The 15,041-nt window shown below is 38.4% G+C and overlaps 1 protein-coding gene across 1 annotated transcript in view; it reads left to right on the forward strand.

The window, feature by feature from the left end:
- The window catches only part of snrnp200 (small nuclear ribonucleoprotein 200 (U5)), a 209,745-nt gene extending 195,349 nt beyond the window's left edge, over nucleotides 1-14,396 (forward strand). Inside the window, exons 44-46 of the mRNA XM_064341033.1 lie at nucleotides 1,537-1,618; nucleotides 11,766-11,858; nucleotides 13,669-14,396. Of these exons, the coding sequence (XP_064197103.1) occupies nucleotides 1,537-1,618; nucleotides 11,766-11,858; nucleotides 13,669-13,818 (325 nt within the window). The 3' untranslated portion in view covers nucleotides 13,819-14,396. The remainder of the gene's footprint in view (nucleotides 1-1,536; nucleotides 1,619-11,765; nucleotides 11,859-13,668) is intronic.
- The last annotated feature ends 645 nt before the right edge of the window (nucleotides 14,397-15,041 follow it).

A 15,041-nucleotide genomic window follows, 5' to 3' on the forward strand; every position in this document is an offset into this window, starting at 1 on the left:
GCTAACGCTGGCTACTGGACCATGTCAAGAAAGACAACATTAGTTTAGACAACGTTGCGCACAGTATCCATCTCTCATATCAGGTAACGTTGCCTTAGCTAGCTAGCTAATGTAATTAACACAATCTAATGTCGGCTAACAATTAGAAAAAAATGCTAGCTAACGCTAACGACCGGTACCGACCTCGCAAACCGTCTCTCGAATGCAATTCTACCTTGTTGCAACGTTGCAGTGTAGCTAACTTAAGGCCAGTTCAGATCAATGATTCGCATTGAGACTGGGTGCAACTTTCAAAATTCCAAGATGTCGGATTGTAAACGTTCTAAAACTGCACTTGACGATTTGACAAGGACGGTCTTTTAAAACCTCGGCAGGCAACGGCTCTGCTACTAGCCAGTTCACACCGCTGCAATTTTCTCTGCAACATTCTAAAACCGTTTCGCCTCGTTGCGGGTCTGATTTCTGAAGACGTCATGCAGGAGAAAACTAAATAAAAGAATACGGCAGTATGGATTAGCATTGTTATTATTTTATTACGCTTCCTCATATGTTCCTTCAGCCTTTATGCCCTTTTTGATAATCTCCTTTGTTTTTGTTTTATTCTTCTTGTTCTGATTGCTAATTTAACACCCAGCTCAGCTTTATTCTCGAACAGTTTAGCTAGCAAAACCAGAAACACCAGGGGTAACATTTTGCAAGGCAGTTGTTTCAAAAATACCACACAACAATCATTCACGAAAAAGACAGCTTATTGTGCACGAGATACATAATTGCACGAGCCACAGCGAATCCCGCAAATTCTCTCTGCAGTGTAAAGATGTTCATACCGGGCAAAAGGTGGATAAAGAATGTTTGCAGAAATTGATCATCACTAATTCTACCCCAGGTTTGCTACGGCATTTTAACCCGGCTCGGCAGTGTAAAGACATCTTGAGTTAGCCTAATGTTAGACAACAAATGTGAGTATGTACATAACGTTACTTTTATAACAACCGTTTTTTATTCAGTAAATAGTAAGTGTTATAGTTGGCGTGCCAACTGACTGACGTCACACAGGCGACACTGGTTGGATCCGGTTGGATCTATGGGAAGTGAGGTCCAAAAGCACACCTGCAATTACCGCTTCTCGCCATTGGCACCGCCATAGAGAACAAAACTGAAATCTTTGAGATTGTCACTTAGGGTAGCTATTTTGGACAAAAGTCTCGGAATTTCATTCTGCATTCACAAATGTTTTTTTTTAAACATTGTCATTCCACAAAGCAGCAGACTAAGTGGTTGCTTTTTAATGTTCCTAGTAGTCACTGGAAGAATAGCATTTTCCTTTCTACCTACCTTTGGAATGGAAATGTGAAACTTTGAAATTGGTGGCACTAACCTCTTGGGCTCTTAGTGTGGCTGAGGCTTTATGTATTCATTTGTTATAGTCCATGTAAGTCCTGTAACAGCTTATTGATTTTGGACTTGTTGACCCAGGTGAATCTGCTGTGCATGTGTGAATGTTTTTCTCTGATATTTTGAAATCTTTATCCATAGTGGTGGACCAGTTCTGGTACTGGTGCAGCTGGAGAGAGAAGAGGAGGTAACAGGACCTGTCATTGCTCCTCTGTTTCCACAGGTACTGCTGTAGCAAATTGAATCTACAATTAAAGAAATTAATTTGCATGTAAAATTTTAATGAAGGAATAATGATAAGCCAAATAACTGATGAACGGTATTACTGGGGGTACAAAAATAATTATGGAGTAGCCTATTCAAACCTTGGCTTTCATGTCATACTTTTCTGTGCAATTACATGGAACCAGGAAGTTCCCACCCTCTTGTCTTATTAGAGCCATTTTTGACTTTGTAGCCTAACTGTAAAATAGGCAATAAAGTTGCAAGAAATATGGCAAAGAAGGAAGAGTTGGACTTAGATGTGCAAGGCCAAGTAATCATATTTTGGCAAGGTTTTTCTAGTCATACATTGCAAAGAAGCTTACGATTTCCTAGTGCAGTATTCAGTACACACTCAGAAGGGTCAAGCTGATGGGCAGTAATGTAACAGAAGACCAGGAAGATCAAGAGGAAGAAAAATATCTTGCGTTGTCTAGCAAAAGGAACGCATGAAACTGCAGCACAACTACAGGAAGAACCAGTTGCCCTGACTACAGTGAAAGGATGACTAAGATCTGCTGGTCTAAAAGGATATATCCTTCTTTGCTATATTTTTTGCTACTTTAGTGCCCATTTTACTTACACTACAGGCTAATAGTGTTAGCCTTCCTGTGGTTTTAAAAAACTTAAGGTTGGTAAGATTTCAGTCAATTTAACTACCCCTCCACCTCCCTCCCACCCCTCTATCTCCCACGTTGTGAAATGATTGGATAATTCTTTAAATAATTTAACTGTAATTAAAGCCAATAGAGGTTATTTTGACAAAAGCAGACCTGCCAACTTGCATGCATTTTGTGTACCAACGACGCAATTCTTGGTCAAAATACGCAGGTACGAAATGCCAGCTGAAACTACACAAAAAAAAAATTATTGTAATTTAATTACGAAAAACAATCAAATAATCCCATACATTTATTCGGTATTTAAACTACATCCCTCGGATTGAACCAGATGCTACGACCTTGTGCTTGTGGTTCTGTAACCCCTCCCCGACCCACTCAACATTCACTGATACGCAGCAGTACTTTATTATCCACTGAGGCATAACGCTGCATTGCTGAGGTAAAATGGGAAGTGGGGAGTAATAATCAAGCACAAAAATGTGACCGTAATGTTAACATATAAAACGTTAAAACATGTTCGGTAACTTTACGAGATGATGCATTTCAAGGGGTATATCCTAATGAGATAAATTTGTGTATATAGTTAGCCGTAGTAGTAGCTCGAATATGATTTAGCCTCGTGACCATTGCAAAGGTGTTTGACTATAGACTGCTAATGTAGCAAATAATTCCTGTTATTGCAGCCAGTCACCCGACCAGCCTTGCAATTAGAAAATAATCATGATGTCAGATGACGAGGATACTAACAAGAGCCGCGTTTCCACCGCAGGAACTATATCCCGGAACTAGGAACCTTTTGAGGAACTCAGTGCGTTTCCACCGCAGGAACTAGGGTCTAAATTTAGTTCCAGGGCTTTGTTTTACCCCCCAAAAGGTTCCTGCTCGGGGGGTAGTACTTTCCGAAAGTACAGGAACCTTTTGGGTGGAGCTTGCAGCGCTGAACATTTCTGATTGGTCGAGTACTCGCAGCATTTGTGTTGGAATTATAACGTGTGCTCTTCTGCTCTTTTCTTGCTTTAGTATTCGTTTTATAAAATGCTAAGCATTCGTGCTGGGACAGCATATTACGTACTAAAACATTCAAACGGATTAATTCGGTTGATGAATATTTTCTTCCGGATTTTCTTTGTTAGCCCGTTGTAATTGACTCAAAACGTTTGATACAGATGTGAGGTATGCGGTAGTTCTGCGTAATTAACATTGGTGATGTACAAGTACAGTACAAGCAAACTGGAAATCACCTTCCACACTTTTTGTCTGGGTAAAATAACAGGTTAATTCTAGTAATCTTCCCTTTAGCTTTTTCAGACTGCCGTAATTTTACTCAATTTTACTGCCATTTTTCAATTCCACGAAAAGACCAGGAAGACTATGGACTAATTTATGGTGCATGGTTCGCATCTGGAGGGCGCACTTCGCTGCTCGGCTAGCAGTAACTTCAAAGGAAAGCAAACGGTGGCTGTACCACTACTAATTTACATTTTCACGCAAGTCCGAGTTTTCGTTCTATTCTTGTCATTTTGCGATTAGCCTATATGGAATTGACGACGAGAAAGTAATCAAACAGCAAATTGTTTACAACGTGTGCATGTTTTATGCTATTGTTGGCAGTTATACATATAAATGTGAATGCATTCTGTCGCTTCGGATGTCAAGACATGAAAGCGAATGTTCGCATAAAAACATAATGAATGTGTTTGAGAGGATATATGAAAATCAATAAATACAAAAGTAACCATATATAGTCATTGTTGGTAACCCGTTGTATATAAGTGGAATAAACCCCTCCGGGCTGTCCCGGTTATTAGAAAATAATGTAGGCTACTTCGGTGGTAGTATGGGGTTACAGAAGAAATCATATGACAGATGGACCGACGACAACGTCGCTTTTTCATACGTCAGTGGGCTAATTTGCCTAATCTTCGCGGTACTTTAGACCCCGGTGGAAACGCAGACAACCATTGGCTGAAGGAACCTTTTAGTTCCTGGTAAAGTAGTTCCTGGGACTGAAAGTTCCGGGTAATTTTGGTGGAAACGCGGCTAAGGAGAGAGAGAGAGCAGCAGACCTACTAAAAAGAAGCGAGTCCATGCCCCCCAGAAGTTCCTCGCAAAATATCAGGAGCAATGGCCGTGCCTCCGCCCCTCAAAACGTCCGTTTTGTACATTGTGCAATTATGATTTTGACATTAGCCACCAAGGAGCTTCAGGTAATAATTTAGCTAAACCTCTAGTTACAAAGGCCTACATTCCTAGATAATTTTTCAATTGAATACTTTTTTTTCCATGAGGCCTATATGATGTGTGCCTATATAGGCTGATTCAATTATTTAATTATTAAATAAAAATGGAAATCATGAACAGAAACTTAGGTTAGGTTTTATTCATAATTGACAGTGTTTTACATCGCAACATAAGTTTCTTTAAATACTTGAAAATTAAAACGTATGTTACAATACACAAAATAAATCATTTCAATTTTTATTAAATAATTGAATGCAATTCACTTAACTGATGGTTATCAGTTTGTATAAGCGCACACATCATATAATGAAATATTAATCATGAAAAAATTGTTTTAAGCAGGTGTACTCAAACTTTTGACTTGCAAGTGTATCGTAATATAGCCCAGTGCAGTGCAAGTGATATTTTAGAATCAGGTCAAATTATACAATTTTCCCTGATCACTTCAACAGTCAAAACTATAATTATGAAGAAAGGCTTGTGTGTGCATGTGCGTGCAAAGCGAAGTGCGAAAGCATGTGAACTAAGCGTTACACTGACTATTGTGGTACTCAAAATATTTTCCTAAGGTTGGCAGGTCTGCAAAAGTTATGTCTAGTATTGTTTTTAAGTAAAACATCTTTTTGTGTTATTGCAGGTAGAAAAAGTTTGTACTTCAGTTTGTTATTCAATAAATATATTAATTTACTGAATTCTTCTCTACCTAAAGCTTTTATTCATTCATTCATTTGTTTATTTTTTTTAAAACCAAAGCTGGCCTAATACTTCTGGCCTATACTGTAAATTAGAGCTGCATGATATGATCAAAATTTGCGATGTGTCATTAACATGTTGGCCAATATGAAATGCGATGACAGACATAAGTGTATCATTTTGGTGTGCCTTAAATGCAGTCCCTGAAAATGAAATGTTTTTTTTTTTTTTTTTTTTACATAACATAATGACGAGATCTGACCATTCAGTCCAACAATGCTTGCCATTTTCCTGACTAAACTGTACCTTGGGCTCTGATTACCTACAGACTAGATAGTATCTAACACCATATTAAGCCTAGTCTTGAAAGTACCCAGGGATTCTGCCTCTACTACGTGACCTGGCTGGCTATTTGATTACTCTCTGCATGAAAAAATTCTTCCTAATGTCTGTATGGAATTTACCTTTCGCTAATTTCCATTTATGTCCCCTCGTTCTATCAATCAATCAATCAAATTTTATTTATATAGCGTATTTTACAACAGTTGTCACAATACGCTTTACAGACAACCCTAGCCTAAACCCCCACAGGAGCAAGCCTAAGGCAACAGTGGCAAGGAAAAACTCTCTGTGGCAGATGGGGAGAAACCTTGGAAGGAACCAGGCTCAAGGGGGAAACCCATCCTCCTCTGGTCGGCTCAGGGTGCCGAGTGGTGACCAGCATGTCAGCCAGTTTATGCACAAGATATGATATGTGATGTGGCTCAGATGATGGGTGGGGCTGGGTGGCGGTGATGGGGAACAGCAGGTGGCGGCAGATGTGGGCAGGGTGGAGGCAATGACGAAGGAGGGGCTGGACGGCAGAGGTGGGGGAGACCAGACGACTCTCAAAGCACTCTCGAGGGTTGGGGCAAGAGCCCCACCGGCAGCATGGGGAAGAGGGTGGAAACGGCAATTAGGGAATTTGCAATATAGCAGACAGTGAGTAAAGTGCCAGTGGTATGTATTGGGGGGACCCCGCCAGGAGTAGAATATGGCTGCATATCTACTAGGACAGGGATGGCGAGCCCATGCAGTCATGAGGGGTAGACAACCATACCCGCCTATCAAGAGCCAGCCCATGTAAAGTCGGGTCACAGCTGATTGACAGGTGACAGTAAGGAAAGGATTGCCACCTACAAAGCTCTATGACTACAGGCTTCTCGCACCCTGTCTCCAGACTACAACTGATTGTAAGCCTGAGCATAGAGGTGCGTTTTTAATCTAGATTTAAATATTGAGACTGTGTCTGACTCCTTTATAAATTTTCTACTAACAGAACTCAACCTGAAGAATCTCTTGTAGTTCACTTTGTTGATCCCCTTCATGAATTTAAAAGCCTCAATTAAATCACCCGAGTCTCCTTTTACTAAGCTTGAGCATTAAGCATCTTAAGTCTTTCCTCCTAGCTTTTATCTTTTATACCGGGAATCAATTTGGTTGCTCTTCTTTGAACCTTTTCCAGAGCCTCTCTATCTTTCTTGTAGTACAGTCCCCAGAACTGCACACAATACGTGTGGTCTAACAAATGTACTATATGAGATAAGTATAACTTCCTTGGACTTATACTCAATACATTTGGCTATATATCCCAGCATCCTGTTGGCCTTTTTACTGCTGCAGCACAGTGCCTAGAACCTGGAAGGCATTGATCAACCATTACTCCCAAATCTTTTTCAAACTGAGCACATTCCAATTTTGTTCCTCCCATAAAGTAATCCTGCCTAATGTTTTTATTTTGTCACATGCAGAACTTTACATTTAGCTATATCAAATTTAATTTGCCTGGTTTCCCTGCCCACTTTTGGATTTTATTAAAAGCTTCTTGGATTACTTTAGTAGATTGCAAACTATTATCTCTCCCAGTTTTGTATCATCTGTAAATTTGACTAATGTACTTTCTATGTCCCCGTCAGGGTCATTGATATATATGAGGAAGAGCAGTGATCCCAGCACTGATCTTTTTGGGACTCCATTTCCAAAAGTTCCCTGCTCAAATAATAGCCCTCCCACTGCTACCCTGTAGCCAGTATGGTCCCCTTTCTCATATATTGGTGTTCTGTTACCTTGTTTCCAGTCCTCAGGTATTTCTCTAGTTTCTAAGGATTGTCTAAAAATACCTACCAGTGGTTTAATGATGATTTCATTGAGTACCCTTGGGTATATGCCATCGGGGCCTGCTACCTTATTTATGTTTAGTTTAACCCCTTAGGCACATGCCAAATCTGGCCAATCCTTGCCCATTTAGGGGGTACCCCATTTAAAGCTTTACAACTCTGGATGTGAACACCACAGAGACTTGGCATAAATGAAGCAAGACATTTGTACCATTTACAATATTAAGTGCCACAAATGCAATTGTCTAGGAAAAAAATCAAAATTTGCTCTTTTAGTTTGCAATGATATACCGAGAGATTGCATATATACAGCAGATTAAACTATACATGTCCTGGATCACCATATTCACGTATTTCACTACAAATCAACTGTTTTGACTCAAGGAGAACACACCGTTGCATCATTTTCAAGTGGGAATTACAAGCTTTCAGTCAGTACAGAGGTCTAAAATAGCTAGGGGTCCAGAAACATATCCAAAATCCCTCCAGAAATGAATAAAATGCATTTTGTCCAATGTAAAGCATATAAATGAGCCCCTTATGAAGGTTTAAGATTAAACATTGATATCAGATTTTAAAATGCAAAAATATTGTCACAGTACCTAAATGTGTAAATTAACTCTTGTATGTATTTCTATAATCTGTACTCTCATATGTTTTCTTATATGGGGATGGGACGACATGAAAACAATTTTCAACCATCCACCACATTTTGGCAGTGGTCCAACTCATGTCATCACTGTTGCATGCATCACAAAAACTACTAAACTATCAATGAACACTTATATTACAGTGTTAAATATCCTCATGAAATACCACTAACCTATTTAAAAGATACTCAATTTCAAATATAACGTATATAACCTAAATATTTTGAGCAGTAATACTTATTTACCCCCTAAATACTAGGGGCGACATAGCTCAGGAGGTAAGACCGATTGTCTGGCAGTCGGAGGGTTGCCGGTTCAAACCCCGCCCTGGGCGTGTCGAAGTGTCCTTGAGCAAGACACCTAACCCCTAACTGCTCTGGCGAATGAGAGGCATCAATTGTAAAGCGCTTTGGATAAAAGCGCTATATAAATGCAGTCCATTTACCATTTACTTACATAGCAATGATGAAATTTTATCTGTGTTCAGTAGATAGAGACAGTAAATCAATAATACAGTTCTATCCGCTTCTGTGTTACTCCAGAAACTGTCAGCTAGGTCTATCAGCAAACATGGCTTAGCTATGCCCAGAAGTCCTCAATAATAATAGTATTTTCCAAGAAATTACATTGTCGCTCTGGTCGTTCATTTAACACGTACCCCCTCCCTGCAGTCCCCTCCCTGCAGTCTCATCTACAACTACACCCCCCACCCATGACATAATGGACAATATTATTTATCCTAGCATTCATAAGCATATTCTTTCACCACTAAAAAATCGTATTCCATCATAGCAACAAGATATACCGACAATAGCCCTAAGATATGCCAATACAGCAGTGAAAACGCTCCTCACTGAATAACAAAATAAACGAGAAAGTTTTTTTAAATGATGCCATGTCATTCTACAGTCAAAATCTGGGACTAAATATTGAATAAATATACAACCTTACCGTTGGTTTTATGCGTAGAGATGTCCCTTTTGAGACTGAATGGTCATATATTGTCTTGGTCAATACGTTTGTGAAATATAGGCTACGTGCATTTGTCATGCCTGGGTACCTTCCAAAATAGCTGTGCGTAATACCACACGTGTTGTTTACGGCATTGTCACCTTTTTTAGTACAGTCTGGCTTGATTGACAATTCATTTATTCAGCTTTCTAACGATGTATAACATGTCTAATTTTGCTTTTGGAATAGCGTTTTTTAGGTCAGCATAACCGAACATTTTCTTATCACATTCACTTACGCATTCACTCTATGGTAGCAGTAAAAGACGTTGAACCTAACGATACGAGGTTAAACGGTTTATCGTAATTTCTTGGAAAATACTATTATAATTCAGGACTTCTGGGCATAGCTAAGCCGTATGTTTGCTGATATACCTAGATGACTTTGTTTTCTGGAGCAAAACAGAAGTGAATAGAACAGTATCATTGATATACTGCCTCTGTCTCCATCTACTGAACATAGATTTCATCATTGCTATGCAAGTATTACTGCTCAAAATACTTCGGTTATGTACGTTATTTTTGAAATTGAGTGTCTTTAAATAGGTTAGTGGTATTATATAATGTGAATATTTCACAATGTAATGTAAGCATTAGTTAATAGTGTAATAATAGTGTTTTTGTGAAGCATGCAACAGTGATGACGTGAGAGTTGGAACAAAACGTGGTGGATCGTTGAAAATTGTTTTCACGTCGCCCTATCCCCATACAAGAAAACATACGAGAGTACAGAGAAAATACAGAGAAATACATACTAGAGTTAATTATTACACATTTAGGTACTGTACCGCATTGTGTGACAATATTTTTGCATTATTTTTTAACCTGATAGCAATGTTCCATTTTAAAACTTAAGGGGCTCGTTTATATGCTTTATAATGGACAAAAAGCATTTTATTTATTTTTGGAGAGATTTTGGATATGGTTCTGGACCCCTAGATATTTTAGACCACTGTACTGAAGGAAAGCTTGTAATTCCCACTTGAAAATGATGCAACAGTTGATTTGCAGTGAAATACGTGAATATGTTGATTTACAGCAATGCAAAATTTAGACATTTTGGATAGATTTGGAGACACAGCTTAGTTTTTGCTTCATAAATCTATAGTAGTTCTACATATCCACCCTTAAATTTTATGAACTTGTGGTCAAGAAGGTTTTGATCCAGAACATGTATAGTTTAACCTGCTGTATATATGCAATCTCTCGGTATTTCACTGCAAACTAAAAAAGTGCAAATTCATTGTTGATTCTTTGTCTGGACAATTGCATTTGTGGCACTTTATTTCTTCCAAAATTATGAATATAAACTAATCTGCATTAGTATTGTAAATTGTACAAATGTCCTGCTTCATTTAAGCCATTTTTCAAGTCTCTGTGGTGTTCACATCTGGAGCTTTAAATGGGGTACCCCCTAAATGGGCAAGGATTGGCAAGATTTGGCATGTGCGCTAAGGGGTTAAATTTAATGCAAGATAGGCATAACATGTTAGGCCTACAAATTTACTACTATCATTACTATGAAATCATACTATCATATCATCATTCATAAGTTTCAAACATTGAATTAAAAACATAATCTGGCTAAAAATGTCTTGTATCCCTTTTTCTTTGAAAGAGAGACTTCTGTGTCATGGTTAATAAGCTGATTATGATCTGATTATAAGCCTATGCATATAATAGCTTAAAAGCCACGACACAACTCAGTCATGTTCATTGTTTGTGTTCGTGAACGGCCGAATGGTGCTTCGCTTTAAATGTTGCTGCCGTAAGGAATTGTGGGACGGCATTATCTCCTTTCCTTACGTAAAGGACGGTCCAGTGTGCCCTATGCTAAAGGAGATAAGATAGGAAGCATTGAAGCACCTTTCCTTAGCATTTAGAGAATTCGAACAGCTCTTATCATGGCTGTCACTTAGATATTTCCGGGTCATTTCACTCAGTTAGGAACCTTCCTAAGCAAAAAAGATTATTCGGACACAGCCTAACTTTCCTTCCACACACAACCAAGATGGTGTCCACTAATTTTTTACAACATCCTTTGCTTGTGTATTAGTGTTCTGCAATTGGCTACTTTGATCAGACTTTGTAATGAACAAATGCTGGTAAATGTCCAATGGGGAGAGTTGTTGATTGTGGTGCTGGAGCATTTGTAATTATGTAATCCGCAGGAAAAAGAAGGAAGAAATGCAAAATCCTCTCAGTTTTGGGCTTTATATGTATGAAGTTGTGAATTCTGTTTGTTTACATGAAGTCAGAAGGTACAGGAGCTAATGTTCTTAAGGGCTGAGAGTCTGTGGTCATTGTGGTTATTTCTGTAGGAAATCCTGAAACCTTTCTCAGTGCTGAATTAGGTATATGGGGTATTTCGCCCCACCAAGCCATGACTTGCCCAGTTTTTATTTATTTTATTTATATAAGATTTTAATAATCTCCTGGCCTGTGCCCTCTTGAAGATGAAAATATACAACACAAGAAAAAAGCAAGAAACACATCTAATGGCTTCCATCACTTTTGGAAATATTACTTTGTGTTGCTTGTATGTGTGCTGTTAAATTGTTCAACTCATTAGCACTAATGTTTAGATATCATCTAAGCTAATCTAATCATCTTTTATTTGCATTTACTGCTGATGGTGTGATGAAATATTCTGTGATGACATGCAGTCGCATTACAATGTGTTTTGGTCATGCTTGGTGTTGTACAGCTTTGATTTGTATGCATGTTTTGGGACAGAAACGTGAGGAAGGCTGGTGGGTGGTGATTGGAGACCCCAAATCCAATAGCCTGATTTCCATTAAGAGATTGACACTGCAGCAGAAAGCAAAGGTAAGTCTGTCTGCTTGAGATTAGAACAGTAATACTGCATACCAGTGTTTGTGTAAAGAAAATGAATAATTCTTTTTTTCTTTTTTCTTTTTTTTTTAAGTAGTAAAATTATTTGAGTTCACAATATAATATCTGGGACTTTCCTTACAGTAACTGTTATGTGTATTACCGCTTCTAGTGAACAACTATACCGTAACTACAGAATACATGAATAGAAAAATGGTTTTAAGTTTGGTATGTACATTACTGGGAGGAGACTGATTCAGCAGGTCTGTTTCTTCAAATGTTCTGGGAAAGAAAATGTGACCAATTAAAAACTATTGTGTGGTCTTCTATAGTATTCTCTGAAAAAATTAGGCTTGTATATGGGCCATCTGAATTCATGAAGAATAGTTAATGCATTCAACTTTACATTTTGTAGTCAAATAAATAGCACATTGCAACATACAATTTTAGAACTGTTGATAATATTCATGAACACTTAAGGCTTTTTTATACTTCTGCGTAGTCTGCATAGTTTGCGTTGTGTGCGGCACTCGCAGATCATTTATACTTGTGCGGCATGTTGCACAGGTTACGCAGGCCACGTAATTAGATTTTGTTACTGACCGTTCTAGTTCTAAAGAAAATACCTTCATTCATATTTTCAAACCTACTAAATACTGCACCAATGACCACAAAAATGCTCAGCTAGATGTAACTTGTTGCAATGAAGACATTCACCTGTGAATCAACTGTTATAACCTGTTAGCCAGAGCTGCAGGGCCGGCCAAAGGTTTTTGGGGGCCCTAAACAAAAAGTCTATATGGAGCCCTCTGTTTCAGTCGAAAACCACCCCCCAAGCCAGAAAGATTTGGCACCAATAGAAATATATTAAAATTAATGAAAAAGCCATTGTCTTAGGGAACACAATTATTTATTTAAAAAATATATATTTATATATCTTGGAGGGAGGGGGCCCCAAACCAATCACGGGGCCCTAAACAAATGTTTACTTTGTTTATTGGGTCGGGCCGGCCCTGCAGAGCCTTATGCCAGTGACATCATGTCAGCAGTCAACCAATCATCATCTTATGGTGTATACGGGCACTGGTTGCTAACTACGCGAGGTACACGGCCTTAACGCAGCCGTGGTCTGCAACCATGCAACCAACATTCCGCACAACCTCTACGCAGACCCATTTTTACGTGTACTACGCAGAAGTATAAAACAAGTTAAGGTAACTTATGTAAACCATTTTGCTTTACTTAGACTAGTAATACCGAACACCACTTAATGCAAAGAAAATGTGAACACATTAATGCAAATCAGAAACTGTTCCTTCATCCTTTCTGTCTGACTTTCAAATTCAGACAGAAATTCCTAAATGCATTGCTCCATTGTATTTGTAAGGCCTCAAGTTTTTGAGCATGAATAACTAAAAGTCAGCAGTTTTGAACAAGAACCCAACTAGGTTCTTAATTTACTATTCTCTGCATTTTGGGTTCATAGGGTTTCCCCCCTGAAGCCATGTAGCTATAGCTATATAGTCTATATTGAAACAATAATGACCATATACATCAGGAAAGCATTCATTTGTCATATATTTCATATAATTTGTCAATAGATACATTTTGGTTTGATTGTAGTTATTTGTGAACTGGGCTGTAGTTGAATCACAAACCACACATTCTCTCTCAAGTTAGCAATTCTAATCCTACCCCATTTTTAGTTTTTTGCTGTTTTCAATTTGCCTTGTACATTTACTTTTTAAAATAAAAAATGGGCCCTTTTTTAACTGGCAGTGTGGTTTTCCCTTTCCCACTCCAGGTTAAGTTGGACTTTGTGGCACCAGCACAAGGCATTCACAATTACACACTGTACTTCATGAGTGATGCATACATGGGGTGTGACCAGGAGTACAAGTTCAGCGTGGATGTGAAGGAAGCTGACAGCGAGGGAGACAGCGACTCTGACTGAGCTGGGAGGAGTCTAAAATTGGGTGGGGTTGGGGTCTCCTAAAAACCTTGAACTTTAAGGTGGGGGTCACTTTTCACTCTTACTCATCCTTCATACCAATCAACATAATTTTATGATGTCTTATCTGTTCCACTTCTCAATTTAAGAGACAAAACAATGTAGATCTCCTTGCAGTAAAGGTTGCAATCTGCGCTTTATCCATTTTTTGTAAGAATATTGGCTTTAAGCAAATGTTCCTGTGATTTTCTCACAATTGTATTTCAAGCTCTGCAGTACAGTTCAGGCAGGTAAAGTAAATTCTGGATAAAACTGCTGGACTCTTAATGTGATTGACAAAAAAATTAAGTTAACCAGCTGTTTTTTTGTAATTTGTTTTTCTCTAGATGACCTTGTCATGGCTTTTGTGTAGACTTCATTAGGTGGGAATATTTTTATACAATATTGTCTTCGTGTTTTCAAGGTATAATTGGTAATGTTTTGCTTAAGAAATTTGAAATTTTGTTTTTAGAAACATTAATTTTGAAGTAGATGGTAAAATTGCTCTGTTAATGTCAGCTTTAATAAAGATTTGAAATGCACGTCAAATGTCTTCACAATAATTTTGCTGCAATATGCATTTTATTAACTGGGTACTATGACAATTCATGACACTGCTGGACAAAGGTGAGACTTTACTAAAAAAGTAATGAAATTAATAATTGTGGTCTAATACAGCCAACCTCAATGGTGTCTAGGTGTGCACCAAATTAAAAGTTGTAGTCCATTCATAGTAGTCCCTGACGAAATCGCAGGGGGAGGGACTATGGATTGGTCTCTGAGTTTGTTCGCTGATCACACTGCAGTATTATGTGTCCGCAACAAGGTGAACATTGTGAACTTGTGCACTTTTCAAGCCAGTCAAAACAGCTCTGGTCCACGTAAACATTGCAGACCATGCAACAACTAGCCAGTGGGAAATTTTCATTGATGTTAGGCTGTCAGTGTAATCAGTGATGGTAGCGCAGTGAAAAACACTGTGGCAGTACGCTGCAGTTCTGATTTAGAATCCAGCGACGCTGCAAAGGATGTTTTCCTGTGTGAAATATAACCTTGTGAGGTGTAAATAATACTGTTAAACAAATAATGTGTTAACTGCACATTATGGAAAACTAAGCTAGATAGATCTGCCTAACAACAGCTTCTGAAATTAACATTAGCTCACACTCCGCTTAATAAAAATGTAA

Source organism: Anguilla rostrata, chromosome 6 (genome assembly GCF_018555375.3).
Source record: "Anguilla rostrata isolate EN2019 chromosome 6, ASM1855537v3, whole genome shotgun sequence".
NCBI lineage: Eukaryota > Metazoa > Chordata > Actinopteri > Anguilliformes > Anguillidae > Anguilla > Anguilla rostrata.